Source organism: Marmota marmota, unplaced genomic scaffold (assembly GCF_001458135.2).
Source record: "Marmota marmota marmota unplaced genomic scaffold, marMar, whole genome shotgun sequence".
Classification (NCBI taxonomy): domain Eukaryota; kingdom Metazoa; phylum Chordata; class Mammalia; order Rodentia; family Sciuridae; genus Marmota; species Marmota marmota.
Window position 1 is genome coordinate 9,623,325 of NW_026000130.1, and position 19,462 is coordinate 9,642,786.

At 44.2% G+C, this 19,462-nt stretch overlaps 3 protein-coding genes across 8 annotated transcripts in view; all 3 read right to left on the reverse strand.

The window, feature by feature from the left end:
- The window catches only part of Gnb1l (G protein subunit beta 1 like), a 70,334-nt gene extending 50,886 nt beyond the window's left edge, over positions 1–19,448 (reverse strand). Inside the window, exons 1-2 of the mRNA XM_048785163.1 lie at positions 19,291–19,448; positions 19,082–19,179 (exon numbers count right to left, since the gene is read on the reverse strand). The gene's annotated coding sequence lies outside the window, so the exon portion shown is untranslated. The remainder of the gene's footprint in view (positions 1–19,081; positions 19,180–19,290) is intronic.
- Positions 1–19,462, reverse strand: part of Txnrd2 (thioredoxin reductase 2) — a 124,822-nt gene that overhangs the window by 18,077 nt on the left and 87,283 nt on the right. For 5 of the 6 annotated variants that reach the window (XM_048785156.1, XM_048785158.1, XM_048785153.1 and 2 more), the window contains one exon: positions 19,082–19,179. In XM_048785156.1, coding sequence (XP_048641113.1) covers positions 19,082–19,179 — 98 coding nt within the window. Of the gene's footprint in view, positions 1–16,776; positions 17,075–19,081; positions 19,180–19,462 lie in introns of those variants that run through there. The other variant, XM_048785157.1, reaches the window with a different exon arrangement.
- Positions 13,791–16,864, reverse strand: Rtl10 (retrotransposon Gag like 10). The gene has a single exon (XM_048785160.1). It carries the CDS (start codon positions 16,862–16,864, stop codon positions 15,671–15,673), a length of 1,194 nt encoding a protein of 397 aa, XP_048641117.1. The 3' UTR covers positions 13,791–15,670.

Here is a 19,462-nt window from a genome sequence, read left to right on the forward strand (position 1 = left end):
GAGGAGTTGCCACCTTGATGGCTATCAAGGCTGGGTTCAGGTGTGTATTGTTGTTGCAAGCTGGTCAGCTGTGCAGCTGGTCCATAGGGGGCAGGATGAAGCTGTTACCTTGTTGGCTGTCAGGTCATGCACAGATGTATACAAAGAAATATCAGGTCCCTGGTTGTATGTCAGCTTTCCCTCTGCAAGTTCAAAAGTTCCCTGGGATGTGGGTGCCAAGAGGGTTTGGAAGCCAGGGTCTCTGCCTTTTAGATAGACCTAGGATTTTAGCAGTTGGGGTTGTGGTTCTGCAGTTACTCATATAAGCATAGTGAAATGATGGCAGAGTCTCAAGAATAAAGGTACACTGTGCCCACTAGTCCTCTAGGTGATATGCATTCTAGCAGCAGATCCAGTTTCAAGATGGCAGTAAGCCACAGCAGTTTAGGTCATGGTGGGTAGAGGGTGTACAATGTGAAATCCTACTCTGTGGCACAACAGCCTTGTGAACTGTGGGAAACTCTCCAAACCATGTCTGGGGTCGTTAAGGGCTCCTAGTCATCTACAGAAGAAATGGAAACCAATCAGAGTCTCTAGCCTATTATTATTATTTTTTTAGAAACATAAGTCTGTCTTCACCTCAAGCTGATCTGAGTTGGGGAAATGGTACGGGAGAGGCAGGGTGACTCAGTCTCCTCTCTATGGTGCTATATTATTATTTTTTGTTTGTTTTGTGCCCCATAGGGATTTTACCACTTCCCTTGTACTCTCTAGAGTATGTGCTTATCCATCCAGTCAAAATATAGTCATTTATTCTTTGTGGAGGGGATGAGCAACAAGCAACTTATTTGGCCATCTTGCTGACATTACTCTCCTAGAGGGAAATTTATAGCATTAAAATACTTAAAATAGAAAATAAAAAAGGTCTCCAGATCAATGATACCTTAAGAAATTAGAAAAAGAGGCACTAAATAAGGCCAAATCCAGCAGAAGGGAGGAAATAATAAAACTAGTGAAGAAATAAATGAAATGGAAATAGTACAACTATTATCAGATGATTTTTCTCTAATACAGAAATATTACAAGAAAATCTGGGGGTTTTTTTGAATCAATTGGTAAGTCTCGAGCTGAAATGACAATGATAAAATGGGAAAAAAAAAACAAATTACAGCAACTAAAGAAGGATTATCATTCAGACACAAGAAACATTAAAAGAGTAATAAGAAACACCATGAGCAACTCAATGAACATATATTCAATAACTTAGATAAAAATGAAAAGTTGAAAACCACAGAGTAGTTGAGGAGACCTGAATAGCCCTATATAGACTTTAACAACTGCATCTTTAGAGCCAGATGTGGTGGCACATGCCTGTAATCCCAGTGGCTCAGGAGGTTGAGACAGGAGGATTCCAAATTCTAGGCCAACCTCAGCAACTTAGTGAGACTGTCTCAGAAATAAGTACATAGATTAGATAGATAGGTAGGTAGGTAGGTAGGTAGGTAGGTAGGTAGATAGATAGATAGATAGATAGACAGACAGACAGATAAAAACAAATGGCAAGGAATGTAGCTCAGTGGTAAATTGCCCCTGGGTTAAATCCCCAGTCCCCCAACACCAAAAAAAAAAAAAAAAAAAACCCACAAAAAACAAAAAAACAGGGGCTGGGGATGTGGTAGCACGCTCACCTAGCATGCGTGAGGCACTAGGTTTGATTTTCAGCACCACATTAAAAAAAATAAAGTTATTGTGTCCACCTAAAAAATTTTAAAAAACAAAACAACAACAATAAAAAAAAAAAACCCTGCATCTTTAGGGTCTTTTGTTTTCTTCAGTGGTGCTGGGGATTGGACCCAAGGTGTCATGTATGCTTGGCAAGTATAAACCACTAAGCTACATTCTCAGCCAGCATTTTCAGTTTAAATTCTTACAAAAACAAAATAGATACAACATTCCAGCCCACATGACTTCTAAAAAGTTCTACCAAATATTTTAAAAAGAAATAAAATTGGTCCTACAGTTTCTCCCAGAAAACAGAAAAAAAAAAAAGAGAACACTGCCTAATTAATTTTATGAGGCTAGCAATATCCTAATACCCAAACCAGATAAAGGTAGTACAACAAAAGAAAACCAACCACAAATATCCCTCATAAATGTAGATAAAAAAAATACTCAAAAAATAGCAAATCAAATCCAACAATATATAAAAATAATACACCATAATCAACTGGAATTTATCTTAGTTGACTCAGTATTCAAAATCTATCAATATAAATCACATTAACACACTGAAGAAAAACCATAGGACTATATCCATTGATAAAGAAAGAGTATGGGCAAAATGTAACATCCAAGCATGATTTTTAAAAATCTTTCAGTGAGTATCATTCATAAGAGAAAAAAATTATAAACTTGACTCAATAAAAATAGAAACTTTTGCTCTTTGAAAGATACTTTTGGGCTGCTGTTGTAGCTCAGTGGTAAAGTGCTTGCCTAGTATGTGTGAGGCACTGGGTTTGTTCTCAGCACTGCATATAAATAAACAAAATAAAGGTCCATTGACAACTAAAATATTTTTTTTAAAAGAAAGATACCATTAAGAAATTGCGGGGGTTGGGAGTATAGTTCAGTAGTAGAATGCTTGCCTAGATAGGATGCACAAGGCCCTAAAGAAAGGAAGGAAAGAAGGAAGGGAGGAAGGGAGAAAAGGAAAGAGAGGAAAAAAGAAAGACAATCTACAGAGAGAAAATATTGCAAATTTTTAAAATCATGTATTTAGTAAAGAGGGCTAGAGGTATAGCTGAGTGTTAGAGCTCATGCTTAGCATGTGCAAGGCCCTGAGTTCAATCCATACACAGAGAGAAAAAAAAAGAATTCAATTTGTATAATGAACATAAATAATTTTCCAAACTCAGTACTAAAACAACAAAATTTAAGATGGGCAAAAGAAAAGCTAACATGAGTATGTAGCTCAATGGTAGAGTGCTTGCCTAGTATGCTCAAGACCCTGGGTTCAATCCCCAGTACTGCCAAAAAAAAAAAAAAAGTGCAAATGGCAAATAAGAACTTGAAAATATACTCTACATCTATGGTTATTAGGGACATGCAAATTAAAACAACAAGAAAATGCCATCAGAATGGCTAAAATTAAAAAGACTGATCATTCCAATTGTTGGGAAGTATTGAAACTTTCATACACTGCTGATGGGTTTATAAAATGGTACAACCACTTTGGAATAAATTTTGGTCATTTCTTTAGAAAACAGCCCCACTCTGGAAACAACCCAAATACCCATCAACAGCTGAACAAACAATGGTATATACACACAATGGAATATTTCCATACTCTACAGTAAAAAGGTAGGAAGTACTGACACACGCTTTGATGTGAATAAATCTCAAAATAATTGTGTTGGGTGAAAGAAGCCAGAAAAAGAGTATACTGTGATTCTATTTATACAAAATTCTAGGAAATGCTAAGTGGGCTAAAGTGATGGAAAAGCTGATTAGTGGAGACCTAAGGATGGGAAATGCAGGGATGTGGAAAAGGGAAGACCACAAAGGAACAGGAAGAAACCTCAGGGACAATGATTATCTAGAGTGTGGGGATGGTGTCAACAGATAGTGAAAACTATCTATTGCTTTAAATATGCGCAGTTTATTGAATATAAGTATACCTTGTGTAAAAACAAAAGCCATTAGCATTAAACAAACCAATTAAAAATATACAAAAGATTGGAACAGACATTTCACCTAAGTAGAAATATAGATGGCAATTACAAAAAGATGCACAACATTAGCTTTTAAGGAATTCTAAATTAAACCCATAATGAAATACCACTACATACCCATTTGAATGGCTAAAATTAAGGGGAAGAAAAAGAAAGAAACCAAAGGCTGGCAGGAATGTGGAGCAACAGGAACTTTCATACATTGTTGGAGAGAATGAAAAGTGGTGTGAGCACTCTGAAAAACAGTTTGGCAGTTTCTTATAAAAAATAGGTATGTGTTCTACTACCCAGCCACTCTACTCATGGATATTTAGAAAAAATGAAAACTTATGTGCAAATGAAAAACTATACATGAATATTTAGTTTCTTTCATAATCATCCCAAATGGAAAACAACTCAAATGGCCACCCTCAGGTGAGTAGAATACTATTCAGCAATAACAACAACAACAACAACAAAAAACTACTGATAAACACAACAACATGGATGAGTCTCCAGATAATTATGTCAAGTAAAAGGCTACCACTGTACAGTTCTATTTGTATGGCATTCTGAGAAAGGCAAAAAAGAAGGTCTGAGGACCAATCAGTGGCTTCCAGAGGTCAGAAAAGGGGAAGGGGTTCACTGCCAAATGCCATGAAGGGGAGGATTTTGAGGGAAGGAGCAGTTTTCTGTGTCCCAGTTGTGATGGTGCTGGCAAAGAAGTACATCTAATAATAAAATATCCATGAGTCCATACTGAGGTAAAGAAATGACTGAATAAATTTAAAAATGGGGAAGGAAAGCAAATCTCCCATGCAGAATTCCACTTTACATGGCTATTCCACTCTAAAAGGGGGATTGTATAACTTCTACCCTTCAAGTATGGACTGTGCATGAATTTTTTGCTAAAAGTATAGTAAGAAAAGGGAGAAAAATAGTAATTTTACAGTGGAGAAACCTGGCAAACACTACTCAACCAGGTCATCAACAGTGATAGGTCGTGTTGATATGAACCAATGATATGACAAGAAAATAAAAATGACACTTTACCTTTGTGCTCTTTCTTCTCCAAACCTCAGTCTAATCATGAAAAAATAGGCTACAAATCCCAACCAAGGGTCTTTCTACAAAGTAACAGACTTTTGTATCTCAAAATTGTCAAGGTCATTGAGGATAAGGAAAGTTGAAGAAACTCACAGCTAAGAAGAATCAAGGGAAACAAAAGACTAAGTATAACATGAGATCCTGGGCAAGATCCTGGAACAGAAAAATAGGACCTGAGGTAAAAACCTTGGTAAATCTGAATACAATCTGGGTTTAAGTCATTAACAATGTATGGATACTGGTTCCTTAGCTGTACCAATTTAAGACGTTAACAAGGTCAAGAGGGCTCAGACAGGCTTCTAGGTACAAGTTAACAGTGGGCCATTGCTCTCGTGGCCATTTTCTGGGAGGCTATATTTCAAATAAAATATATGATATCTTTGTGCTATTTTTTTGTGCTATAGTTAAGGGTGTTTAATTTACTACTAACATTATAAAAACTCAGCTTTAGAGAGAATTCCTAATTCTGCTCAAGATGACTATAAACAGATTTAAAGTCAATTTCAAGTGTTTCTCCTACTTGAAATAATTCATCATCTTATTTCTGCCCAAATATAGATTTATTCAAATTATCAAAGGTGCCTCCTCATTTGTTGAAGCAATACTAGCAATGACTTTTATCATTGTTTCTTCAAAAAGACACCTTTTTCTGATGCAAGCAGAGCAGCACGCCAGGCAAAGAAAGAAGGCCATGCTATCTCCTTTAACCTAACCTACTTTACCTATCTTTGAGATAGACAGAAAGATTCAAAACCAACCAGGTTTGCAAGCAGCAAGAACATGGCCATGAGGCTCAGGGCAGACATGCAAGTAGCATTCAAGTAGAATTCAGGGCTTCCTCCCACCTCCTGCTCATCTCCCAGAGTACACCTGGAACAGGAAAAATGCTTCCTTTCCTGCTGTCCTCCCCTTGTCTGTCTGATGAGAACAGACAACAAGACCTGCAACCTCAGAACTGGCCCTGCACTATGGCCTCAGCCAGCATTCTCATTCTTCCAGCCAGGCCCACACAGCACACTCCATGTCACTGGGATGTCTAGGCCCACTCACTGGTACACTGCCCAGTGCTGCTGCTTCAAACCAAAAAACCCAGGTCTGAACACACCCTTCCTCATCTGTGAAATGCATGGAGATCCATGGGAGTCAGTGGGCATGCATAATTCATCAGAAACCAGTTCAAACACCTTTCTCCAAGTCTGCCCAACAGTAACCCCAAGGTTAGTATTGCTTCCATAGCCTTAGCTCTAAGCCCAAGACAGGTGGGAGGAGCCTGTGAGAGATGCTGAGGCCCCTGAGGGGTGGTCCTGCCTTAAAGAAAACCTAAGACACAACCTACATCAAAAGAGCCCAGACTTGTCTATGTAGGTTACAGAAAGACTGTGCTCCAGATGAAAACAAGGGAAGGTACAAGCCTGTTGGGATGATAAGACCGTTATGTCATAACCTGCTGCCCATGACCACAAAGAACTGGTTATGCTCCCAGGCTAAGGAAAACATACCATACACCCCTGCTTGGGCCCTTGGGCTATCAGAGCCAGCCTTGAAGGACACCCAGTTCTCTGCTGGTTTCACCCAGCTCAGGACCAGCCTGGGAAAGATCTGAGTAAGCCAGGTCAGCCATAGCATCAGCCACAGCCACAGTCCTGCCGGTGCCCACACAGATCCCTCCCTGGTCTTGAGCGCGGGAAGCAGGTCTGGCCATGGTAACTCAGACTACACAAAGAAATCATTTCTGGAATGGGGCTCTGTTTGGCGATTCAGTCAAAGGCGCACTTCATAGCTCCTTTCCAAATCCTGTGCATTGTCAGGGCCCTTTCCCCTTTGAAGCCTCGCTGAGTGATTGAAGCGTCTACTTTCTGAGGGGCAGATAGCACTGGGCTGGTAATCTGACTCTAAGCCACGGGATAAAGGTAGTTTGTTTCCTCTCAGCCCGTCTGTCAACACCTCCTCAGTAATTAGCCCTAATTATTACAAAGGGCCGGCCTCCCATTCGGTTATTAAATCAGAAATAGTATCATGGTCGGGCATCTGTCAACGTCCCGACTGGCGACCTTCAATTCATTGAATCCTCTGTCAGTATCCGCCTTGGGAAGCGCCCAAGCAGGCAGGGAGGTAGCAGCTTCAAAGATGTAGATCCTGGGGAGGAATTCCAGGGATGCAGGGAAGCAGGGAGGGTGGGTACTATGCAGCCCAATACCAGTGCCAAGATGGGAGCTGGGCACCGTCCACTGCAAAGCAGTGAGGATACAACCCAATCACAGTTACTTCCACCTGCCAGGGCTGACTGATGTCATCTTTGCGCTTATGGAGGGGGGTTGGAGTTGATAAGGCATACCCTCAAAGGCCCCTTCTCCTGAAAGACAAGGTGGTTCTCCCCAGGCCTGCATCTAGCACATCCATCTCCAGATGAAGCAAGCAGACTGTGCCTTGACTGACAGCTCAGCCTGAGGCCCACTAATGCCCTGCACCAACTCAGTAAGGGTGTTCAGGAAAAACACCTAGGAGAGAAAGCCAAGCCCCAGCTTCAGGGAACCCTATTCTGAGCCCAGCATAACCTGGGTACCACTGTAGACAAGGCATCTCCTGAGAGCTGGTGTTTTACTAACACAACAGAACTTGGACTGGGCATAGTGCCCGCTACATGCCCATAATCCCAGTGACTTGGTATGCTAAGGCAAAAGGATCTCAAGTTTGAAGCCAATCTTAGCAACTTAGAAAGATCCTTAGCAACTTAGCGAAACCCTGTCTCAAAATAAATAATAAAAAGGGCTGGGGATGTAATTTAGTGGTAAAGCCTACTAAATTCCCAGTCCCAAAAACAAAACAAAAAAAGAACTTGGGTTCTAGTCATAGACACGATTTCCATGCTGGAGTCAAAATCACTGTAGTCCTGAAGAACATGCTGTAAGGATGATCACTACTTCCAGCCAGGGAAAACGGTCTGCTTATTCCACCACTGAGGCCTTTAGCTCCCACAAAAACCGGCTTTGGCTTCCTGCTGAGAGGCTGCCTCTCTAAGCAGGACCCAGGGCCTCAGGCCAGGCACGGACCTTACCTACATATACAGTGCCTGAATACCTGACTGGTTCTGTATATTCCCCTTCTAGACAGACCCCACTGATTTAGGGAAGGGAGCAAGTTACAGCCCCGTGTTCCTGAATGTTCTCCTCTGCTGGAGACATGGCCCAAGTGGGCTAGTGCCCAAATAGAACTGATAGTAGCCCACCTGCCAGTCCCTCAAGGCCTGCTCTTCTCCCCAGTGGTGCCACCACCAAGTCCCTGCTGGGTATTTAGCACTCAGATCTAGTGGCCAACAATTATGTTGGCAAGGATAGGCCAGCTAAGACAGTAGGAGTGATCTCATGAAGACCTAGACATGGTTGGTTTTCTTCCTTGGTGGGGTCTGGAATCTTCTTGGCTGGAGCATGTGAAAGGTGATGGGCTGGTCAGCTTCAGTATGAGAGGGCAACCTGCAGTTTTGGGTGCTGAGCAGGTGTTGAGGGCACAAGTCACAGATTGAGGTTGGAGGAAATGCCAGAGTGAAGGGCTGCTGGGCTGCAGGAGTAGGCACGGGGGTGTCTCTCCTTGAATAGGAGACTCAAGCTGAGGCTGAGGACATCTGTCTCTTCAGAAGCAGGTTAGAAAAGCTTGTAAGATGGCAGGAAGGAAGCCTGACTGAGGGGGATTTTTAGCAGCCAGGCATTTACAGGCAGAGGTAGGAACCCAGCCAGCAATGGGCCACCAGCTTTACTGTATCTAGAAAACACAGGGAAAAAAAATAGTGCTCTACAGGAAGCATGACCATTCCCATGTGCTACAGCTAGCTGCAGCTCACCCCTGCCAAGATGCCCAGTCCACCAGAGGCCATTGCCTGCCCCATCAGAGAGGGACAACACTCATGTAGGGTAGGATCAGGGGCCAATCCCCTTGGGCCTCGGGGATGGAGATTATGTCCAGGCAGTTTGTGGGAACACAATCTGACTTAAAAGAGGGGTCCCTAACCACAAGTGTTGAAACATTATGACAGAGACTTGCATATCCTATGGTAGAAGCCACCTCAGGTGGCAGGAGTCCCCCATCATACTCCTGGGGTAGTGTGGCCAGCTGTGTGCCTCATGGACTCCTAAGTACCCACATCTGATACAATGCTGGCTGTGCACATGCTCACACATTTCACAGCAATAGGTCTACCACACCGAAAGATATGCAAATAAAGGTGAAAATCAGTCTCCCTGGGCACTGTAAATGGGCACTTCCTTCACTGAGGAATCCCTACATGCATTGCATGTGACAAAGGAGACATCTTTGTAGCTCACACATACTACCCCTCAGCCTCCAAGATGCAAGATACCACTCTGGCAAGGTGTCTCCACTGTGCATCCATGATACAGTAGGCTCTCAAGCACCCAGTCACACTTCCACTGTCCACCTGCCCTCACAGGGCTAGGGCTGCTCCAAAGGCCTAGGACTGGGCAGCATAAAGACACAGAGAAATAGGGACAGAATGGGGGTGGTGGGTCCAGACATCATTTTTCACCCATCTAGTGGCCCAGTCACTAAGAAGGACATAAGAATCTGGCAAATATATGCTCACTTACCACCACTGGACCCAGTCCTGTGCAGTGAGACCCCTGAGACCAGGAGGGAAGAATTCAGCTGCTGAGGAAACCTTGAAGACCAGGGCTCTTCCTCCACTGGCCACCCACAGTGTCTCCAAGCAGTGTTGTATGGCCCCTCTACAGAGGTCACTGTGGCCCAGAATTAAAACTACAAGAACTCAGAGCTCCTACTGTCCTGTCTGAGCTTGGTCAGGCTGCTGATAGGCATTACTGGAGCAGGGTGAGGGGCACATTAACACCCATGATACCCTACTGTGTTTTTAAAATTAGCCAAAACAATCTGGAAAACAAAGGGTAGTGATGGATATTTCGCTACCAGAAAAATCAACACTACTTATAAAGTCAAAATACCTAATATGGGATAGACCAGACCAGAGTTCTATTGATTTGTAAGGCTAGGATGGCACTGAGTGGTTGATGGCCCGGGTAGGTCCATGCCTTGTGGAAAAAAGAGAAATGAGATCCTCTACTACTTGAGATATAACAGGTTATGCTCTGGAAAACACAAGCCCCCAATCTAGCAGCTTAACACATCAAAAATTTATTTCTTGCTCATATTACATATCCATTGAAGTTGGCAGAGAGGCTCTGCCCATCACAGGCCCTTGATGAAGATAACAGACTCTCCTTCCACCAGTCACACTGACAAATAGACTCCAAGTCTGGTGTAAAAGACAACACATTAGATGATGTCTTTGAACTCCCATGAAGGAAAAAATTTCTTAAATTTAAGTAATAAAAAGAGCGCCACAGACATAACAGCTGAGCATTGCTATTCAAGGGCAGAAGAGACTCAGCAATCCCATGCCTCAGCACAGGCACCAGGGTCTGAAGAAACCTTGCACAGAGCCACAGAGGGCTCTCATAGTAGCAGTCCAAAATTGTGAAAATGAAAAACAAAACCAAAGAACATTGTTATTAGCTGAATTGTGTCCCCCTAAATTCTTATGTTAAAGTCCGAATACTCATTTCATCAGAACATGACTCTATTTGGAGATGAGGTCTTTAAAGAGGTTATTAAGATAAAATAATGTCTGGGCTGGGGATGTAGCTCAAGCGGTAGCGCACTTGCCTGGCATGCGTGCGGCCCGGGTTCGATCCTCAGCACCACATACAAACAAAGATGTTGTGTCCGCCGAAAAACTAAAAAATAAATATTGAAAATTCTCTCTCTCTCTCTCTTTGAAAAAAAAAAAAAGATAAAATAATGTCACTAAGGTGGGCCCTGATCCAATATGCCCAGGGTCCTATAAGAGATTAGGAAAGACATATGCAGAAGGACTATGTGAAGACATAGAAAGAAGATAGCCATTTACAAGTCTCAGGCCTCAGGACAAACCAACCCTGCCTGCTCCTTTATCTTGAGCTTCTAGTTTCCAAAATTGTGAGGAAATAAATGTCTGTTGCTAAGACATTGGAGGTTTTTTTTTTTTCAGTTGTTGATGGACCTTTTTTTTTTTTTTCAATGTTTCATATGTTGCTAGTTTTTTTAATATTTATTTTTTTTTTAGGTGTAGATGGACACAACACATTGCCTTTATTTTTATGTGGTGCTGAGGATTGAACCCGGCCGAGCTAGGTGAGCGCTCTACCACTGAGCCACAATCCCAGCCCCCCTTTATTTTTATTTACTATTTATGTGCAGTGCTCCCAACCCCATTGGAGGTTTTTATCATTGCAGCACAATCTAACTGATGCTGACAGACACTGCAGGGGTAAACAGTTTAATTTGCTTTATCCCTTTATTGTTGGGTCCGTGGGCTATCCAGTTTTGCTGATAATAGTGCAATGACACCCACAAGGTAGTCACAAGGGTTCGCTCAGGCTCTAGGCAAAGCCCTGTAAGAACGTGATCTTCATTAAACCCTCCTGAATGCCCAAGGAGGACAAAATATTTTAATAGTTCAGAGAGGTAAGTTGAGGAGGCCAGGTGTAATCAAGCACAAGTCTACCCTTGGAACTCACATACTATGGTCACACTGTGCCACAACTACCTGTGGCATGAGCCTCCATGCATATGGGCAAGTGATCAGAGTACATGTATATGTACCCAGAACTGTTATGGATAGAACTGAAGGGTTTTATATACCCATCCAATAGCAAGACAAAGTCTGCTTTTCCATACCTTCATTTACCTTTAGCAATTCTGCCTACCTAAAACTTTTAAAATCCTGGAATCATAAGAAAAAAATCCATAATTTTGTGACTTTTTAAAAATGTTGCTATCTTGATATCTTTAATCTATCTGGAATACACACTGGCACCAAGAGGTAGTAAGTATCCAGTTTACTATTTTCCAGATGGCGAATCAGTAGTGCCAACTGCTTTACTGAACAACTCACTTTACTTCCCATTAATTTGAAATAATTCAACTATGTACTAAATTTTCATATTTATGTGGCTTTATTTCAGAGTTCACTATTTTCTATTCATCTCTCCATATAGATACCCAAGTACTTTAAATAATATAGTTTTATAAAATACTCTCAACATCTAACATGACCTTTTATTCTCAGTACTTCCTGTTTTAAGATTTTCCTTAAAGACAGATACTTGGGGGAAAAAAAAAAAAAACCAACCAACCAACCCCATGCTAGTACCTTTCACATCTTATTTTTAGGGAATAAAACCTATGTGTATTTCCAAGGAAAGTGAGAAACAGACATTAATGTGAAAATGAAAAACAAAACCAAAGAACATTGTTATTAGCTGAATTGTGTCCCCCTAAATTCTTATGTTAAAGTCCGAACACTCATTTCATCAGAACATGACTCTATGGAATGATCCTGGAAGGCAGGATCAGCACCTAGGTCCATCCCTGAGTATGTCTAGCAAACCCTACCAGGCTTTGCAATTTCCAGAGAACTCTCCTCTGGGTCATCTGCCCTGTATGCAGGTGGCAGCAGGAACAAATGACCCAAGGCCTCCTTACATGCGCCATGCATGATGCATAGCCTTCTCTCCTAGCCTTTGGTTGCCTTCTTTCCTAAGGAGTGGTAAAGCAGCTCAGTAACTGCCTCTCACCAGCAGGTACAGCTGCTTCTGGTAACAAAGTCACTTTACAACACTGTATACACCACCTGTGTAGGACAGGCTATAGCCCCCCAATTCTTTCCTCCATACCACTGCACAGGAACTCAGAAATGGACAGTCTGGCTCCTGCTGCTGCAATGCCCCCACTCCTTTCCTTTTAGAGAAGAACCCAATCACAATGAATAGGACCCATTTCCCAAATTAATAACAGGTCATATGGACTCTTCTAAACACTTGTCTTCCCTGCCTATTGATAGAGATGCCACAGTTAACACTTAGAGGTATGGTGGACTATAAGTTACCCTGGCAGAACAGGGGAAAGCAGGAAAGATAGGAACTTTAAGCTGAAGGTGCATCAAATGGAAGGCAGTTGTACAGAAGTCAGCAAAATGGTTAGAGGTCAGCTGGATGACTGAGCTGACCATTCAAGTAGCTCCAAGTTCTACAGACATGGGCAGGCCAGGCCACAGCTGGCTGGAGAGGTATAAGAGAATAGTCTGTCCTGGCCCTGAGCAATCATATGGTAGGACAGCTGTGTGACCCTGAACAGGACAAGGATTGGGCCAGGATGTCTAGAGATTTCTAAATCTGAATCAAGAATGCATATCAGTTTCTTCTGTCAGGTTGCTTGTTTTCCTTCAGGTTCCTAAAAATAGCTTTTCACCTATTCCAAGATTTCCTGTTGTACCTTGAAATAATACACATAAAACCACCTGAACCCAGAGCCTTTTAAAAGTAAGTTACGAAATAAAATAATACCAACATCTATTTTTCTGAAAATATCTTACCAGATGTTTGCTTATTACCATTTTTTCCTTAAAAAAAAAAAAAAAGTTGTTTTCAATTTGTCTTTTTTCATCCTACTTTCCTACTTTTCAGGAAGATGTCCTGATTTTTTTTTCCCCAACAAAGGTAAAAACAGAAGAGTTTTGAGATTTTGTGCAAGCACCTGAGTAGATACACACTGTACACTAGGATGACTGAGCCCCCATCCTCAGGTAACCTTTACTTAAGGAAGCTTCCACACTCAGCTCTCATTAGAAACCATCCTGTGCAAAACAGGATTTTCTTCATTCCAATCTCTGGCCGAAGGACACCAAATTCTTAATCTCATGCCTGCTCCTCACTTTACCTACAGCTCTCAGAAGTCAGTTCTCAGGGCCACCCTTCATCTGCCAAGCCTCCCAACCCCACCCATTAGGCCCCAACTCCTCCCACCAGATCCCTCAATCCTGAGATATTTTGTGGGAACCACACCTGTGACACTGACCTGGAATGCTTACAGCTGGGCCTCTGTTGACAAAACAAAGACTCTATTCAGCAGCAACCACCACATCACACATTTAGCAATGGATCCAACACACGTTTAATGAGCACCAATTTTGTACCAGGGACACAAAGCTAAGACTAACGTCCCTGCCCTAGAGGCTCACAGTCTGCTGGGGGATACAAGTTATTTACATCACTGGTGTTTTAAATGCTGAATCAGCAATATGCAAGAGTACATGGGGGGAGTGCATGGACTGCTTTAGAAAAAGGGGAAGGGGCAATAAAGAGTGAAATTATTATTTGCAGGAAAATTGATACAACTTGAGAATATTATGTTAAGTGAAATATGCTGAACTCAAGAAAATCAAGGGTTGTATATTTTCTCTAATGTAGAAATTAGAAAAAAGTAAAGGTCGTAGTGGTAAGGAGGGAAAAAAATCTCATGAAAACAGGACAGCAGAGAAAGACCAGGGGAGGGAAGATGGGAAAGGGGAGGTGCTGGGGAACAAAACTGACTAAATTATAGTTATATTGTATAAATGTATGAATGTATCAAAAAAATCCCACTATTACCTATAATTATAATGCACTAATTTTAAAAAATAAAAGAAAAAGTGGGGGCAGCCAGGCATAGTGGCACATGCCTATAGTAGCCACTTGGGAGGTTGAGACAGATTGCTTAAGTCCAAGAGTTTGAAGACAGCTTGGGCAACACAGCAAGAAACCAAGTACAAAAAAAAAAAAAAGAGGGCAAGGAGCAGCACAGAAACATTAAAATCTGTACCAATTTCTTAAGAAAACTGGTGTGGTCATGATATTACCATATAGAAAGGATAATGCCTGGCAATGGGGCTTGGGCCCCACCTTCCTGCATCTAAAACTCCAGCTGGCTTGGGCTTCTGGTAAACCCACAAGGAATCCAAGATGCCATCTTACTCATTCAGATGCATTGATTGCTGCTTCCCCACTATTCACAAAGGCCAATGTATGGAATCAATGGAGTGTCTACTGATAGATGAATGAATAAAGCAAATGTGGTATATTTACATAATGGAATATTATTCAGCCATAAAAAGAATGAAATATGGCAACACAGATAGAAGTAGAAAACATTCAGTGAAATAAACCAGGTACAGAGAGACAAATACCCTATGTTGTCATATGTGGAAGTTTAAAAGTTGATTTCACAGAATTACAGAGTAGAACAGCCTTCACTAGAAGATGTCAAGGATGGAGGCAGGAAAGACAGATGAAGGTTAGATAACAAGTACCAAAATACAAAATTGTTCTAGTTTCTATGACACAGCAGGGTGACTACAGTTTATAACAATATATCATATAAAGAACTAGAAGAGAGGAGTTCAAAGGTTCACAACACAAAGAAATGATAAACATTTAAGCAGATGGAAATGCCAATCATCCTGATCATTACACATTTATACATGTGTACCAAATTATCATACTATATTCCATGTACTTATGCACAATTTAGAAAAATATTTTTAAAAAGTGGCCATCTCCTCCACACAGCCTTTCTTACATTCCAACCTGGAGGTCACAGGTCACAGAGAACCTGAATTTGGGGGGCAGGAGACAGGAGCACAGACACTATGTAGGGACCATGTCCAACTAGGACAGGCAGGGCCAAACAAATCCAGTTCCAATCACTGTTGAGAAATGCCAAGGGTAGTGTTTTGTGAGAGTTAACAGGTGTAAATATCTGATGGGGCTGATTCTCAGAACTATCCAACTAGCAGGAACAGGCCCAGTAAGATAGTACTCCCATGCAAAGGGTGAGAACACAGCTGGAAACCCAGCAGGAGCAGAGGACAAGTGCACAGGGCAAAGGCCCTTGTTCTGCTTGGGACAGGGGGTATTGCTTGTGCTCCAACAAGGAACAAAGAAGTCCAAAAATGGATGCATCTATTAGCCCAGCTATGAAGTTGTCTGGAGTCATCTGGGGACACCACTCTGTCCTGACTGGGGGCTATGGGGTTCCTTAGCAACACCAGCCACTTGATCACAAAGTGCACTATTGCTTCTACCTGGGCCATGTTCAGAGCCCATGGATGCGTGCTGGCAATCAGGAGAAAATGGAGGCTCTTCTGGGGTCTCAACTACCTGCTGTGAGGCACCTAAGGATACATCCTGGACTCCCCCAGTCTCAGAAACTTCCTCCTCTGTTTTCTGGGTTTTTGAACCCTCTGAGTAAGGTAGGTCTGTCATCTGGGCAGAGAGGTTAGGAGATTTTGAAAGTCTAGGGACAGGTTTGGTCCCTGCCTCCTCTGGCTGGAAGGGAATTAGCCCAACAGGACCAGGATCATGGCTACAAGCAGAACTGGACAGAACAGGAACCTCCTGGGGTCCAGGCGTGCTCTCCTTGGCCAGAACATTTCTGGATGTAGAACAGGACCTAGACACAGCAGGGGTGGCCACAGCAGCTGAGACAGGCCTCGGGGGAGCACCCATGTTGAGTGCCAGGGCCTCTGAGAACCTAGCTAAATACTCTCTCACCACAGGCAGCTGCGGGGCCACTGGTGGCTGGCTCGAGGCTGGAGGCAAGGGGCAGGGCACTGCGGCATGGTACTCAGCAAAATTGTTTGGGTCTTGAATAACTTCCTCAAGATCCTGGCAGAACAGCTCATAATCATCAGGCAAGGGAAGGTCCCCATCAAGGTAAGGGGCTGCCCAGGCCCGGGCTCGTCCAGTCAGGCGTCCAAGAATCTCACAGACACGGCTTAGGTTGTCTTGGTAATGTTCAAAGCGGAAAGACATGTAATCACCTAGCTGGGCCAAAAAGCGATCCAGCAGCCACGGAGAGCCGTCAAAGGTACCTGGATCTGAGCCAGGCACCCAGTGGAAGTCCATCCTGAGGGGCCGGGGGCCGAGCATTCGCACAGCCGGAAGGCCCCTTTCTGTGGGCTTACCACCAACAGAATCACTAGCTGTGCTCTTCTGTTCCATGGTTGTGCGTACACACACAGGGTCCCCACAGCAGGGCCGCTCAATCCAGGGATCCACAAGGGGAGTATATGCCACCCCAGGAGAGGCCTGGTCCATCTGCTGCCAAGGGTGTGCATTGGCGTAATTGGCAGCTGCCCGGATGGGAATGCGAGGGCCCTGACGACGGCGACGACCCCGAGGCATACTGGAAGCAGAGGGAAGAAAGGAGGAAGAGCCAACGCAGGGAGGTTGTGGACCCAGGCAGCACAACAGGATAGGGATCAGCTGGACAGGATGTGGCAGACCCAGCAGTTCCAGGCAAATGCTGAGGACCAGGGGAGCTGTCAACTGCGACCTTAGGAGAGCAAGGTGAGCCGAGGGGACTGTCAGACGCAGGCCATCATCCAAGGCAATCTGTCCAAAAACAAGGTGGGGAAGAGCAGGAACTAGGCCCAACTGTCACAGGCTGGCAGGAGAAGGCAACAAGCAAGCAAACCCTTGGCGCCCCACTAGGAGCTCTAGAGTGGAAGGAAGGGCCCAAGGGTTGGCCTGGAATGTCCAAGAAGGTAGGAAAATGTCACCTGTGACTTTCAAGGCAAAGGAGTAATGACAGATGCTGTCAATCTCAGGAGAATAAATGAGGTCAGATCAGAATTGTCCGGGAACTTCAGGACAATGACAATAACAACCTTTAAAAAGAGTCCTCCATTTGTGCCAAACACTGATCCCTCCTTGACTGCTGTCAGCATGAGGTTGGTACTATTATTGTCACTGAGGCAAAGTGGCAAAGTGACTTGTCCTGCAGCTACACACCAACTCCTAAGTAACAAGAAGGCAGTGGAGAGGGTTGTAGAAGCCACAGGCCTAACACAACATTATATAGGTTATAGACTATGCTTCAGTCTGTTAAGTAGGTTCCTGGCTGCCACAAACACTATAAACCACTAAGTACACACAGTCTGTCATAAGGTTCTTGAACATCCAGCATCAGGCACATCCAACAAAAGCAGGGTCCTCAGCTGTCACTTGCTCCCTCCTGCCCTGTCCTCTCTCATGCTTTCTGCTGAGTGTCATCTGCAGGCAATGCCACCCCCACCCCAAACACATCTCCCTACATTTGCCATCCCAGGCTACAGTCAGCACCTGCAAAACCCTGGAATCCCTCTTGCTATATCTGCTCCTACCATCCCAATCCACCATGCCAAGAGCCTGGAGAGACCCTCAAAGATGGCCAAACTGGCCCCCCCTCCAAGCAGAAATCACCAAGGAGACCAAACTCTAGGCAACTCAGTTCTCTTTTAGGGCAGGGAATCCTCTGGACCTCTCACTCTGTCCCAGCTCCCTCCCCAGTCTCTAGAAATAGAGACCCACTCACAACCTCCACAAAATTCTCTCTGCTTCATCCCTGCATACATGTCCCAATCCTCCACCAGCTCACACCTAGGAGCACCATGGACTACACACACCTTTATGTCCAGTTTCCCATTTTACTATCTCAGTTCCCCCATGGAGGTACAGCTATGTTGGTCTTTCTAACCAGTACCTCCCAGATGGCCTGCAACACTCAAAAGCTGACTGAACTACCAGCACCTACATCTGCCACCCAAGCTTTCTGGAATGACCCAGATATACCCCCCATTTCACCTTGAAAGCCCAGCCATTGACCCTGGCTTCTCACCCTACTACAGAAAAAAATATACTGTGGCCTGCAGCAGCAGTACCCCACAAGACAGCTTATGAAAGGAGTCCATTCATGAATCCAGTTCAGTTTTTCACTGAGTTCTAAAACGGCAGTGTCTATGATTCAGGCCCCAGTGCCCGCCATCTACTTAAGACTAGGTGTCAGGACCGCCCCTCCCCAATCACATCCCATGTTATGAACCCTTAGTACTACCTAGACCTCTATCAGCCCTTCTTCCCTGTCTTCAACTCCTACCTGCACTAGGAAACTTAGCTGCCACCCTGCCCACTCACCTGCATACTCGTGTGCCCCTTGCAGTCTCCAGGAGACAGATCCCCTGTACTAGCCAGCCAGCACTGCTTTGCTTTAAGCATTCCTAACACCGGATCAGACTCTCATCATTTTGTGAACCTTGGCCGTCCCATTCCCACCTCACTTATCAGTATGTTGTTCGCTCTTGCTCCTCTCCTCACCCTGCCAGTGTCCTTCTCCTGAACAGTCAGCGCGCTACTACAAAAGCAGGAACCGCGGCGCGCGTGTATTTGCCTCCGCAAAGCCAAAGGCAGCGCCTGGAACGCTGGAACCTTCTTCACTCCTTAGAAACCTAGGGGTCCCGGGGGAAAGAACTCGCCCAAAGCCGAAGGCAAACAACTGCACCGCTCGCCCGCCCGCCCTCCCCTAAGCACCCGACATGCAAGAAATATGAGCTCACAAGCCCCACAGCAATAAAGCCTACCTACCTGCAAATACGCTAGGTGCCCGCAGAGAGGGTCCAGAGATCCGAAACTGGAGACCGTAGGGACTGGCTTTTTTCTGAAAGCGAGTATCCACGCGACTCCTAGAAAAAAGAGAACGAGATGAGCCTGAGTCAGGCAAAGCGGGAGCGGCGTCCTGAGACGGCGGGAACAGCCCCCAAATCTCCAAGGGCTCCCCAATCCCCGCCGCAGACCGAGAAACTTGAGCCCCGCCGGCCAGAAGCGCACCAGAACCTTGGCCCGAGACTCCGAGCGCTCCTCTGTGGAACGGGAGTCAGGAAAGAACAAAGGGTCACTGCGTTGGGCCTGCACACTGGGTTGCCTCGCCGGCCTCCCGAGCTCGCGCTGCAACACTGACCCTTCAGA